At 26.8% G+C, this 13,226-nt stretch overlaps 3 protein-coding genes across 5 annotated transcripts; 1 reads left to right on the top strand and 2 right to left on the bottom strand.

The window, feature by feature from the left end:
• Positions 1-37: 37 nt before the first annotated feature.
• LOC122633150 (transmembrane channel-like protein 7) lies at positions 38-3,157 on the bottom strand. Its single transcript, XM_043820725.1, has 10 exons — positions 3,008-3,157; positions 2,799-2,924; positions 2,383-2,708; positions 2,146-2,297; positions 1,967-2,051; positions 1,727-1,875; positions 1,249-1,636; positions 485-1,170; positions 290-414; positions 38-224 (listed from the first exon to the last, which is right to left on the bottom strand). The coding sequence occupies exons 1-10, from the start codon at positions 3,144-3,146 to the stop codon at positions 133-135; spliced, it is 2,268 nt and encodes a 755-aa protein (XP_043676660.1). The 5' UTR covers positions 3,147-3,157; the 3' UTR covers positions 38-132.
• An 860-nt stretch (positions 3,158-4,017) lies between these two features.
• On the bottom strand, positions 4,018-5,776 carry LOC122633184 (leptin receptor gene-related protein). Of its 3 annotated transcripts, none has more exons than XM_043820821.1 (5): positions 5,665-5,776; positions 4,922-4,996; positions 4,651-4,849; positions 4,427-4,569; positions 4,018-4,365 (listed from the first exon to the last, which is right to left on the bottom strand). In XM_043820821.1, exons 2-4 carry the CDS (start codon positions 4,960-4,962, stop codon positions 4,456-4,458), a joined length of 354 nt encoding a protein of 117 aa, XP_043676756.1. In that variant the 5' UTR covers positions 4,963-4,996; positions 5,665-5,776; the 3' UTR covers positions 4,018-4,365; positions 4,427-4,455. The 3 variants fall into 3 exon arrangements, with proteins under 3 accessions (XP_043676756.1, XP_043676747.1, XP_043676765.1); XM_043820812.1 differs by having other exon boundaries at positions 5,364-5,739; XM_043820830.1 differs by lacking the exon at positions 5,665-5,776 and adding an exon at positions 5,075-5,324.
• A 549-nt stretch (positions 5,777-6,325) lies between these two features.
• Positions 6,326-12,011, top strand: LOC122633143 (transitional endoplasmic reticulum ATPase TER94). The gene is made up of 13 exons (XM_043820713.1): positions 6,326-6,475; positions 7,288-7,644; positions 7,799-7,991; positions 8,075-8,309; positions 8,425-8,558; positions 8,633-8,881; positions 8,983-9,147; positions 9,221-9,343; positions 9,446-9,658; positions 9,750-10,058; positions 10,138-10,299; positions 10,402-10,556; positions 10,981-12,011. Exons 1-13 carry the CDS (start codon positions 6,459-6,461, stop codon positions 11,069-11,071), a joined length of 2,403 nt encoding a protein of 800 aa, XP_043676648.1. The 5' UTR covers positions 6,326-6,458; the 3' UTR covers positions 11,072-12,011.
• The last annotated feature ends 1,215 nt before the right edge of the window (positions 12,012-13,226 follow it).

Below are 13,226 nucleotides of genomic sequence, written 5' to 3'. Positions count from 1 at the left end.
CATTTCATTTAATTATATATTTCGTATTTTATTTTAATTCATAATTTGTAAAATATTTTATTCACATTTTGTGCGTATTTTATTTTAAGTTGTAATTTGTAAAATATTTTATTCACATTTCATGTGTGATATCTATTCTCTCTCATTTGATGAAGTAAAATGTCTTGTTTCATCAGTAACATAACGATTGAAAGATCTTAAACGACTTTGTCTATAAATTTTACCTAGCATAAAATATTATGTTTAAAGTAATTTTTTATATATTCTTTTTGTATTATGTATCATTTACCTGCGTTAGTAATTTTAGCAAAAAGAAATTGCTTATCTCGTGCGTGTAGAAAGAGCATGTCTTGCAAAATTGTTAACATTTCCTTATTCGCTTGTGCTTTAGCTCTAAGCCAATAGACTCCAACACTGTAATATAAAAAAGAAAAAACATATAAGAAATAATTCATAGAAATAAATTTACAGATAGAAGAGATACCTCATTGCAATCAATATGGCTGCTCCAATTGAGGGTCTTGCAAGCTCACTTATAAGTAGCCAAAAAGTACTATCCCTTTTCAGTTCAAGGACACCATCAACTATATACTCCCAAGTATAATTATGTCCTTTAAAAGGCCCACATTCATCACTTCGTACATTTGTAATGATATATCCTATTATAATCAGTACACTAATTATTCCAATGAATGAAAGTGCTAAAAAAAGAGTCTGTGTTTGTGCTGCTCTCCAAGGTCTTGAAGGTGGCTCACAATAATTTAATAAGCTATGCTTTTTTGCATAAAAAGTTAAAATCATTTTTATAATGATTATCAAGGATAATAATGGGCTGAAATAGCAACCTAGCCAAAACAACATTTGATTATAAATAAGATTTAATGTACTACGGGCAATATCAAATTTTGTTCTTCCAACTCCTTTCCAAATTGTTACATATATAATAGAACGCACTGCCTCAATTACATATAAAATAAAAATAGAGATAATGAAGTCTAGAAATATAAGTCGATAAATTTCCTTTCCTAATTCTGTTTGCCAACAGCCATCTGTGCTATGTATTAGCCAAAAAGCAAGAAGGGTACTGATTACTACAGCAGCTAATGCGTGAATTCTAATAACAGTTACATACAATTCAGTACGTTTATTGTTATATTTCTCGACTTTGGCCTAAAATGAAAAATAATATATTTAATTTTGTGCTTATAATTACTTTATATAGTTAAGCTAATATAATTATATACTTACTAAGAAAGAGATAATTATTGAGAATACATTCATAATAATTGTAATAACCACAGGTACAATCATTACTGATGTCTTCGATTTATCCATTTCATGTGTACTTAATAATATCCATAGTATTGCACTAGTCCCACATATCATAAAAAAAGTGATTATAGAAATAATTATACGTACAAACATAACACAAAATGTTATAAGACAATTTTGTCGTGAATGCTTTTCTGTTTCTGCTAAAAGTTCTTGTAATTCTCTATAAATTGATATAGATTGTAAAGTTGCAGCTTTCGTAGAAGATATAGCAAAATCCCATCCACAAAATACTTTGTTACAATAGAAATAGTGTACTTTCTCACGAATTTCAATATAGCGTTTTCGATAAGATAATACTACCCTGCAACAAATAATGTAATTATATAAAAAATAAATAAAGTACATAAAATATATGTGCATATATAAAATTTTAATAAAGAATATTACTCACTTAACAGAAAGTACAATGAATGTAAATATATAAGCACAAAGTAATGTAATAAAATAAGCAGAAGGAATATTGTATGTACTGCTAAGCATTTTTTCCACTGTACCATTATTATAGAATCCATAATACATTATTGTATTTTCAAAAAATCCCTGTGATATATATAAGCAATATTTTTACTATTAATAATGAAAAACTACCTTTTTCTAAAACATTTCATTAATAATATGTTATCAATCTTACACTGCCTGTTACAAAATCCAAAGCATTAATAGATGAAGGTAAATATACTTGATCCAAAGATTGTGGAAGAACAATAAAAATAATGCTATAAATATACAAAATTTAAATAAAATCTCTCAAAAATTATTTTTTGCAAAATATAAATATTGAATAAACAAAATATAAATATTAGAAAATACCTCATGAGAGCAAAAATAATATTTAAAAGAATTAGCCATCTTAAAAACTTGAAATAAACAGCTACTCCACTTCCAAACTGACCTTCTATTGATTTTATGATATGGTACCAAATTTCCATAGTCTGTCCAATATCTTGAATTATCATATACGCCTATATTAATAAAAAATTTATTTTATAATTAAGAAATATGCCTATGTATTTCATTATAAATAATTATCATAAAATAATATAAAACCTTTCGGAAACTGAAATTGATTTTATACTTGAGCCTTTTCCAGTAGCTAATAGATTTCTTTTTTGATCTTTGTTGCACTGTTGTTTGTAATTTAGACTTTACCAATCTTCTTATTGTTAAACATTGTGGCATAGATTTTAAGATATTCATTCTAAGTTGTTCAGCAGTTAAATCGTTTTGCATGAGTCGTTTGCTGCATTGTAAACGAGATACAATAGTTTCTGCATGATTTTGAAATGATATTTGTATAGATTTTCTTGTATGACAAGTTGCATATGGGATTACAGAATCCAAATCTTCCAGGATATTGTTTTCCTCAGACCGTACTATAACCATATAATTATTTTAATTATAATGATACAATTTTCTTCTATAATTTGTTTTAATTTTTTAAGATTATATATATATTTTTTTACAAGGAAATTGTGATGAATTTTGTTGCACATAATCTTGCATATCTGAAGTACTGTATAATTCTGTAATATCCATCATTGGGATATTATCATTATTTATATCTGAATCCATACTTTTTATTACATGTGCTAAAAAAATTAATTATATTTAAAAATTACAGAAAATTATTGATAATTTTTAGAAAATTTACTTTTTATTTGTGTGAACTTACATTCTGCCATGTTTAATAATAAATATTTACGACAGGTCTTCTTTAAAGATATTATGGTTATGATGTTAAGATAAGTGTCAGATATGAACTTTATCCATATCATCCAATCATCCACACATAGATGTGTGAAATGATTCATTTCAGGGACGATAACGATATTTTATATACAATACAAGTTCGATCTTTCTAGTTTCATATCTTTCCAATAGATATAAAGTTTTTTGATTTAGTTTATATATAAACTTTCTATATATTAAATTTATATCATTATCAGAATCATTTGAATATTTTAGTTTATTTATTGTCAAAAATAAATTTTTAAGAAGAAAATATAAATTTTTGAATACATTTTTTTTATTAAAAAACATTTTACATTTCTTTGCTTAATTATAATGATATAATTGTGTAACAAATGTATATAATATAATGCAAATAATCTTTTCATGTCTTTCAATAATAAGTCTTTTAACTTATAATTGTACAAGAAAATGTTATTAATTTATTTTATATGTAATTATTAAGTTAAATGTTATAGCTCATTTGAATATATTTGTAATATATATATATATATATATATAATATAATAAATATTATTTTAATATTTAGTTTAAATTTCATTGAATCGTATTTATTATTTAAATAAATTATGTTTTATTTGAAAAAATGTTTTTCTTCTAATTAAGAAATTGTATATCTACCTCAAAAATTAATATTCTATTCTAAACTATCTTATTTTAAAAATCAATATCTTTTTTTTTTCTTTTTTAATAAATTAAAAATATTTTGAAATAGATTAACCTAAACTTTTCGTATGAAATGGACTTAGAGAAATGTAAAACTATATTTAATTAGCAATTTTTATTAATCACCTCTGTATTTCGGCGAATTTTATTTTTATAGGATAGCATAAGATATAACCACAAATAATAAACTTTAATTTTATTATTATTATAATTATGAAGGATTTTTTCTTATATTAAATAAAAAATAAAACTTTATATATATATATATATATATATACTTCATATATCTTTGCATTGTTACATTTGTTGATAACTCTACCAATAAAAAGATATATGGTTCTTATATGACAAGTGTGTATTACTCTTAGATTAAAATTTATAATTTGATCATCAAGCTGTATTATGCCATCATGTTTTCTAATATTAGTGCATTATTATCATACTAGTTGATATAATATCAATATCAATTATGTTATAATAAAACCGATTTTTTTTATATTATGTAAATAGTGTACAATAGGTTTATATTGTTTTAGTATTAACACATAGCTGTCAGTCAGCATGTTGGATGATTTTCTTTATCTCTCTCTTTCTCTCAGTGATCTTATAGAAAACCTACAAATGTGTATACATCATAGAATAATAAACAATATTAATAGTAATTTTTAATATTTACCTTTTTTGTAAGTACAATGAAGTATCACTTCACCACATGTTATAATCTACATCATCTTGTTCAAAAGTTACAAAAAATCCAACTAAGGTCAAGTAAACAATAACGTTCCCTGCTAAAGTTAAATAGCAGGCACCCCAATGTATCTTTAAAAATAAATAGCAAAATATTAAACTTTAATAAAATATAAAAAATTAAACTATGAAAGAATAATAATAAAAACTTACAACTGGATTTTCATCGGGTGCTCGTGCCAATACAATAGGAAGAGCAAATGAAGATACAACAAATCCTATTGTAATAAATATTGCCAACTCTAAACATGGATTACTACTACTTGCTGGATCTTCTGTATAACGACGTGCAATTATTGTTGGAATTGGTGCCAATATATAGAATAAAACTACAAAAAATGGCCACCATACTCTGAAAAATATATTTACAATCAATATTATTAAATATATTTCAATATAATATTAAATGATACAAAAAACATACTCATATTGTGGTAATGCACAACCAAGGATAACTAATGTCATACCAATAGAGCCAGAGAATGCCAGAAGAACCAATCTATAATATATATAATTATTTTATTTCAATTAACTGACGAAAAATAAAATATTTGTATATTAATAAAAGAGCACTTACGCTGTTGAATGATAATGGGTAGCAGATTACATAACATGAAACAAAAAATGATATAATTTTATATAAATGTTAAACTGATATATTTTATATATTAAAATATATGATTATACTATTATCTTGTTTTATATATGTACATTTGTGTCTATTACATAATGAAATTTTATTTTTCTGCTAATAAGCTATTAGCTTATAAATAGCTAGATTTATATAAAATTTATTTTAAAATTACTGACTTTAAACCAAAAACAAGTTATAACAGAAATTTCGGGACAAAGCTTTCTCTCCTCACTTTTTAATATCATGTTGAACACGACGAAGTTGACTATAATTATGACGAATTAAATAGCATAAATATGATACACTTTTGTTCGACATTGAAAAACAGACATATTTAAATTATAAAATTTAAAGCAAAAGTTGAAGTATGTACAAATTTTTGACAGTGACAATTAAAGCAAGAAGGTTATGTTTCGATATTTTATATTGCGTTTCACAGTTTTTATAGAAATTTCCTCCCATTGATGCCATTTCTTCGAAATTTCACAAAGTGAAAAATCGCATATCAGACGATCAAGAAGATGCCGAATAACCTTTTATTCCGGCCATTGCAGATCAATTTGACAAGTGTGTATATTTATCGAACTCTCACTTCATACATACATATGACTATATGACGTAATTTATTTAAAGTCTAACACACTATGTCAGAAAAGAATTTCAAGCCAATCTAATGAATTTGGCATAAGCTCGAAGATATCTTTTCATTGGTTGAATTGAAAATTTTAACAAATAGAGATATTATTTCATGGAAATAATTTGCAAATTATTATGTATTTTTATTACTTATCGATGACAGAATTTCAACTTTCCGTATTACATATAGATAGATATTTTTTTACTAAAGATTTTTATTCAGTGAGTCATACGTGACTATTTGCTATAATTGAGAAAGTGTAATCAGCTATGTATCTTAATCATCAACAAAATGATCTATTTATGTAACAAACAACTTTAAAACAAATAAAAATTAATTCTTTTAATCGTTCAAATTAAAATTTATAAGAATATCCGTCCAATGATCTTCCCAAAATTAAAAAAAATTTTCCAATTGCATAGTAGAAGTGATACTTGTAAATTATTAATTGGAGGATTTTACGCGCGCGAATAATGATAGCCAATCATCGATATTCAACAATAAGACAGTCTAACTATGCGCGCGCACCTTAATTTACAAATTTGGTGGTGGGGAGTCCAACGCAAGCCATGACAGTTTCGAATGTGGGATAATCATTGGACTGGGTGATACTGTTGCTGAGTTGCGAGTTCTATAGATCGAATTGTGACCGTTGCGTACACATTTTTCCTTCGTTAAATCAAGCGTATAATGGGTGATACAAAAGGGTAAGTGAAAATATAATTACGTAGAATAAATTTCTGTACCTATGATGATTTTCGTCATCTTTGCCGCTGTTTTCTTTATCCAAGTATAAGACACGTAGGTAATTGTGCGTCGGTCGGGTCTCAATTTTACGTTGTCATCATGTCGTCGCAAGGCTATGTTTTCTAAGATATAGATATCTTATTTCTTCACGACTGCTAGATTCCACCTGAACAAAAATCGATCTTTTTTTTGTTCAATTTATTTTTTGTCAGTATTACTATTTTATATGATGCGAATGCCTCTTATCATTTGAGTGATCATGGCTGAATGGTGGTAGGCTAAACGTGACAAAGGGATTTTAACAATCAGTCAAATCAAAGTTGTTTAATATTCGAAATTAAATATTAAATTTAAGTTGTATTCCAAAGAATTGCATAAAGATTTTTATAAAAAAATATAGGATGCCTGAGATAATCAAATGTTCGTTTAATGATTTTAATAATAATGTGACTCATGTATTAAGTATCTATATCAATTACTAATACATGTATGTTTAAATCACATATATCAAATATTGTAATATTCTATGTTAAGCTAATTAAAGTTGAATAATTTAAAAAAAAAAAAAAGAAAAATAATATATAATGTATAATTTATGATGGGTATGTATTTTTATAATTTATCATTAGACATTACTAATGACTCATTATTGCTTAAACAATTAAATATGATGAAAAACAGTTTAATAAAATTATTTTAAATTAAATAATAATAATAATTTTTAATTTTAACTTCATTATGTATTTTATGATATGCTTTATGATCATTACAGAGAAGATTTGGCGACAGCAATCCTTCGTAAGAAGGATAAACCCAATAGATTAATTGTAGACGAAGCAACTGCAGATGATAATTCTGTAGTTGCTCTTTCACAAGCAAAAATGGATGAATTACTATTATTTCGTGGAGATACTGTATTATTAAGAGGAAAAAGACGTAAAGAGACAGTATGCATTGTTCTCTCAGATGACACTTGTCCAGATGAAAAGATCCGTATGAATCGTGTTGTCAGAAATAATTTACGTGTTCGTTTAAGCGATGTTGTATCTGTTCATGCTTGTCCTGAAGTAAAATATGGCAAACGAATTCATATATTACCAATGGATGATACTGTAGATGGACTTGCTGGGTAAATTTATATATATAAATTATAAATAATTTAATCCTAATATGCTATATATAATTTTATAATTGTATATAATTTTAATAGTTTGATTATTTTACAAGCTATTAAAAATCGTTAATACTTATCATTTTATTCAATAATATTTATTATTTTATAGAAACTTATTTGAAGTCTATTTAAAACCATACTTTTTGGAAGCATATCGTCCACTTCATAAAGATGATAATTTCATTGTTCGTGGTGGTATGAGAGCAGTAGAATTCAAAGTTGTTGAAACTGATCCAGGTCCATTTTGTATAGTTGCACCAGATACTGTGATTCACTGTGAAGGCGATCCTATAAAAAGAGAAGTTAGTATTAGATAAATATTTGAATTTATTTGACGATTCGATTATCAGATGAATATTACATTTATACATAATTGTCTTTGCAGGAAGAAGAAGAGGCAATTAATGCTGTTGGTTATGATGATATAGGTGGTGTACGTAAACAATTGGCTCAAATCAAAGAAATGGTAGAATTACCATTGCGACATCCATCTCTTTTTAAAGCTATTGGAGTAAAGCCTCCACGTGGCATTTTGCTGTATGGTCCTCCTGGTACTGGTAAAACACTTATTGCACGTGCTGTTGCAAATGAAACTGGAGCATTTTTTTTCCTTATAAATGGTATGTATATCTTGAAAGAAAGTTTGTCAATATTTCAATTTAAAATATAATTAAAATATTAAGTATTATATATAAACAATGTAAAAGTTTTATAATATATATTTTATATTATTAGGTCCTGAAATTATGAGTAAACTTGCCGGTGAATCAGAAAGTAACTTGAGAAAAGCATTTGAAGAAGCGGAGAAAAATTCTCCAGCAATTATATTCATTGATGAGCTAGATGCAATTGCTCCTAAAAGGGAAAAGGTCTTTGTTAATTGATTAGTATTTATACATTTATATTATAATTAGTGACAGCACTTTCTGTATTTTTTATATAGACTCATGGTGAAGTCGAAAGACGTATAGTCTCGCAACTGTTAACTTTGATGGATGGTATGAAACAAAGCTCGCATGTCATTGTAATGGCTGCTACTAATAGACCAAACAGTATTGATGGTGCTCTTCGTCGATTTGGTCGTTTTGATAGAGAAATCGATATTGGTATACCAGATGCAACAGGACGTTTGGAAATTCTAAGAATTCATACAAAAAATATGAAACTCGCAGATGACGTAGACTTAGAAGAGGTAAGTATAAAATCACCATCGAGTGTGATATTATAAAAATAATGTAAATACGCCTATTATTATTAAATATATATTTTAACTGATTTCTTACAATACTTTAGATCGCTGCAGAAACTCATGGACACGTCGGCGCTGATTTGGCTTCATTATGTTCTGAAGCAGCTTTACAACAAATTCGTGAAAAAATGGATCTCATTGATTTAGAAGATGACCATATTGATGCAGAAGTGTTATCATCTCTTGCTGTTACTATGGAAAACTTTAAAGTAATGATTCTGATTGTCAGTTATATAAATATTATGTATTCATTTTAATTTTTTTATTAATTTTTATTTTCAGTATGCTATGAGTAAAAGCAGTCCTAGTGCATTGCGTGAGACTATTGTCGAAGTACCAACTGTTACATGGGATGACATTGGAGGTCTACAAAATGTCAAAATGGAATTGCAAGAACTAGTACAGGTAAGATGATAGCAATACATTTTTGATAATGAAGTATCGTATTTATGATATGTATACAAATACGAAATCATTTTCGTTAATACATCATTTTGTGATTTATAGTATCCAGTTGAGCATCCTGACAAATTCTTGAAATTTGGCATGCAACCTTCAAGGGGCGTATTATTCTATGGACCTCCAGGTTGTGGTAAAACTCTACTAGCCAAAGCAATTGCCAATGAATGTCAAGCAAATTTCATTTCTGTCAAAGGCCCAGAATTATTAACTATGTGGTTTGGTGAATCAGAAGCCAATGTCAGAGATGTTTTCGATAAAGTAAGATTAAACTTAATATGAAATTAATAATATATATTGATATATAATATAAAATATAATGCAAATAATAATTTATTTCTTGTTTATATAGGCAAGATCAGCTGCACCATGTGTATTATTCTTTGATGAACTTGATTCTATTGCAAAATCTCGTGGAGGCACAGTTGGTGATGCTGGCGGAGCAGCAGATCGTGTCATAAACCAAATTTTAACTGAAATGGATGGAATGGGCGCAAAGAAAAATGTGTTCATTATAGGAGCAACTAATCGTCCTGATATTATTGATCCAGCTATTCTACGACCTGGTAGATTAGATCAACTCATTTATATACCATTGCCAGATGAGAAGTCTCGTGAAGCAATATTCAGAGCCAATTTACGAAAATCACCTGTTGCTAAAGTAATTAATGATAATTTATATAATTTAATTGTAATATTTATGTTCTTGCAATAGTTTAATAACAAGAAAAATATTCTAGGATGTAGATTTGAGTTATATAGCCAAAGTAACTCATGGATTTTCCGGAGCGGATTTAACAGAAATTTGTCAACGTGCATGTAAACTTGCCATTAGGCAATGTATTGAGACGGAAATCAGCAGAGAAAAAGATCGTGCAAATAATCCATCTGCATCAATGGATGTAAGTATGATATTTAACTAGTATGTATGTATATACTATATTTGTTATTTAATGTATATTGTATTTATTTTTGTATATAAATTTTCGTTCATTTAATCATAGATGGAAGAAGATGATCCTGTGCCAGAAATTACTAGAGCACATTTTGAAGAAGCAATGAGGTTTGCCAGACGTTCTGTTTCTGATAATGATATTCGAAAATATGAAATGTTTGCACAAACTCTTCAACAATCTCGAGGATTTGGAACAAATTTCAGGTGCGTATTTATAATCATAAATAGTATTAAGAAGTCACATATAGCTTTAAAATCGTGTGAATATAAGTATATATTGAAAAATATATTTATGATATGAAGGAGGCATATGTGCTCGAACTACTCAGATTTTATAATTTCACGTGTCATATTTAAACACATCAGTTTATATTGCAGCCATCACAAGATATCTCTTCTTTCGTATTATATATTAGCTAAGAATATTGTTTATAAATTGATATTTTCAATTATTTAATTAAACCATCTAAAGAAATATATATTTCCATATATCTAGATATAATTGCATAGTTATGTAAATAGTCAGATAATATAAAAAATGTTATAAGCAACAAAATACCTGATCTATAATATATGGTTTGTATGCTTTATGGATATAGAATGAATAATGCTTAATTAATGTTTATAGATTTCCACAAAGTGCAGCTGGTGGTAGTCAAGATACAGCACAAGGTGATCAAACCTTCCAGGATGATGGGGATGATGATCTTTATAGCTAAGTCTTCGTTTCTTTTCATCTAAGTGCAGTGAGCATACGACAAAAGGGCCTGTCTGTTGCTATACATTTTGCACAGAAGTGATTCAATGAAATTTAAATAACTCAAAACTAAATAAACTAATTGAATGACTGACATTTTATATGCAAAGTGTACGATTATATGTGTGTAGACAGGGTCTGTACCTTGATTAATATAAAATAAGCATTACTTTAATGTCACATCTTAATTTTCAACGATTTACCAGTATGTAATTAAAATGTTTGAATATGATTCGGAAGATTTTTATTTGTCTTAATATTTTCACAGTTACAAATATTTTCGCTTGTTTGATTCAATATCACAACGGAAAAAGCTATTTTGAAATGGGTACTTTAGAAAACTAGTTTGACAAATTTAGTAAATTAATTTTTTAGTCATAAAAAGTCAGTATAAAATTTGATGCTATTATATTTCATAAATAATCTTTGAATAAAGATAATAAATTGAGTAAAAGAAATTTGATTAATATACAAGTAACACTCGAAGTAACATAGTATTCAGATTGCACAATGAACGTATGATTACTACTGTTCTTTTTAAATCATGTATGGTGAATGCACGGACTACATAAACTGCCCTTATAAATATTTCATCAAATTTGCGTATATAAATGTACGCATGCAAATTTCACATGATTTATAACTTTTTCTATATAATTATATATGTGATCTATGTTCATGGAAAGAGTATATAGTAGAATTGATTATATTTAACTATTCAAAGATAGACCCTTTTGCTGCATTATCACTGTATCCTCCAAATATGTTTTGTTATCACGCTCGAAGGATGCAGTATCATAAAAGTTTATGCTATGTCAATGAAATTGTTGTAACTGGTGATGTATATTGATGAATTTACAGATGTCTTTTAGTAGTAAATTTATCTATAAATTACAAAAGAATTTTTTCAGTCCTTTTTATAGTAAAATGCATGGTCTTCATTGTCTTGAGTTTGTTATACTCAATCTCTTTAAATTATTAAGTGACGCTAATAATTTCAACCAATAGTATAATCGCGGTACATCGCTTTTAACACTAAGATTTGAGGTCACGTGGAGCCGTTACGTTCTTTTGTTTTAATGTATCGAAAGCATAATACGTGGTGTCACTTTGTTTTTCCATATTTTTTTAATTATCTAAATACTAATATAAAAACAACAATTAGAATTAAGGTACCCGAATTTTTTTATCATAAAATTTCACGGTTTTTTCTATTAATAAACATAGCAAATTTTAACTAATGCATATTTTCTTTACTTTCTCAAATGATTTAACGATAATTTTCTTTTAAATTTTTTCTAATCTAAAAAAAATATCTTTCTAACGAAAAAAAATCAAACGGCTATAGTTGATTCTTTGAAAATATATGTTTGGTAATTTCAATATAATGAACTCAACTGCAAAACATTTTAAATATTATTTAAATATATTTTTCTTCATTGGACAAACTTTTACTAGTTAATTTTTGTGCACTTTTTTCTAGCTTAAGAATAGCGTCCATATTTATCAATCTAACTCCAAATTCTACTAGAATAATTTTATTTACAATTGCTTTAGTATTGCTATGCAACATTTTACTTATGTTTGAACATACAGATACATATAATTAAAGATGTATCGTTATATTGAGAAAGTCGACATTGCCAAATTACGATGATATAGTTCTCTCGACGGATCGTGATATCGAAATAAACACGAGCGGCACTATGTCGACAAATCGTAACGTTGAAAAAGGTGTAACGGAGTCATTCCATCGATAGATCGCTAAATGTTAACAGGTGTCTGTGATCTGCGGTCTACACATACTTATTAGGTTAGTAATCAATTCAAATAATAATTGAGTGATTTCATTAGTAATTACATAAAATCATTCATTTTGTTTCTTTTTAAGCAAGTATAAATATTATACTATTTTTTAATATTTATCATTGATGTTCACTAATTCTTTCACATAGAATATTATATAATTAATCAAATTTATATTACTCTTGCTCATATTAATGATATCAGGAAAATATGATATATTAATATACATATATAGTACAAGTATATATTGAAATAATATATATTTTTGTTTTACAGACGACATAATAATACAATTATATTATTTTTTGTGC

This window comes from Vespula pensylvanica, chromosome 1 (genome assembly GCF_014466175.1).
Source record: "Vespula pensylvanica isolate Volc-1 chromosome 1, ASM1446617v1, whole genome shotgun sequence".
NCBI lineage: Eukaryota > Metazoa > Arthropoda > Insecta > Hymenoptera > Vespidae > Vespula > Vespula pensylvanica.
This window is presented reverse-complemented; position numbering and strand designations above follow the sequence as displayed.

What these genes read in the sequence shown, in the direction of transcription:
- LOC122633150 (XM_043820725.1), bottom strand. Translation starts at nt 3,146, where the DNA reads ATGAATCATTTCACACATCTATGTGTGGATGATTGGATGATATGGATA. An exon ending in TGGATTTTGTAACAGGCAGT is followed by an intron (nt 1,876 to 1,966) that starts GTAAGATTGATA and finishes TATATATCACAG; the next exon opens with GGATTTTTTGAAAATACAAT. An exon ending in TTCATTGTACTTTCTGTTAA is followed by an intron (nt 1,637 to 1,726) that starts GTGAGTAATATT and finishes TATTTGTTGCAG; the next exon opens with GGTAGTATTATCTTATCGAA.
- LOC122633184 (XM_043820812.1), bottom strand. Translation starts at nt 5,449, where the DNA reads ATGTCGAACAAAAGTGTATCATATTTATGCTATTTAATTCGTCATAAT. An exon ending in TGTGCATTACCACAATATGA is followed by an intron (nt 4,850 to 4,921) that starts GTATGTTTTTTG and finishes TATATTTTTCAG; the next exon opens with AGTATGGTGGCCATTTTTTG. An exon ending in CACCCGATGAAAATCCAGTT is followed by an intron (nt 4,570 to 4,650) that starts GTAAGTTTTTAT and finishes TTATTTTTAAAG; the next exon opens with ATACATTGGGGTGCCTGCTA.
- LOC122633143 (XM_043820713.1), top strand. An exon ending in ATGACGTAGACTTAGAAGAG is followed by an intron (nt 8,882 to 8,982) that starts GTAAGTATAAAA and finishes ACAATACTTTAG; the next exon opens with ATCGCTGCAGAAACTCATGG. An exon ending in TTACTATGGAAAACTTTAAA is followed by an intron (nt 9,148 to 9,220) that starts GTAATGATTCTG and finishes TTTTATTTTCAG; the next exon opens with TATGCTATGAGTAAAAGCAG.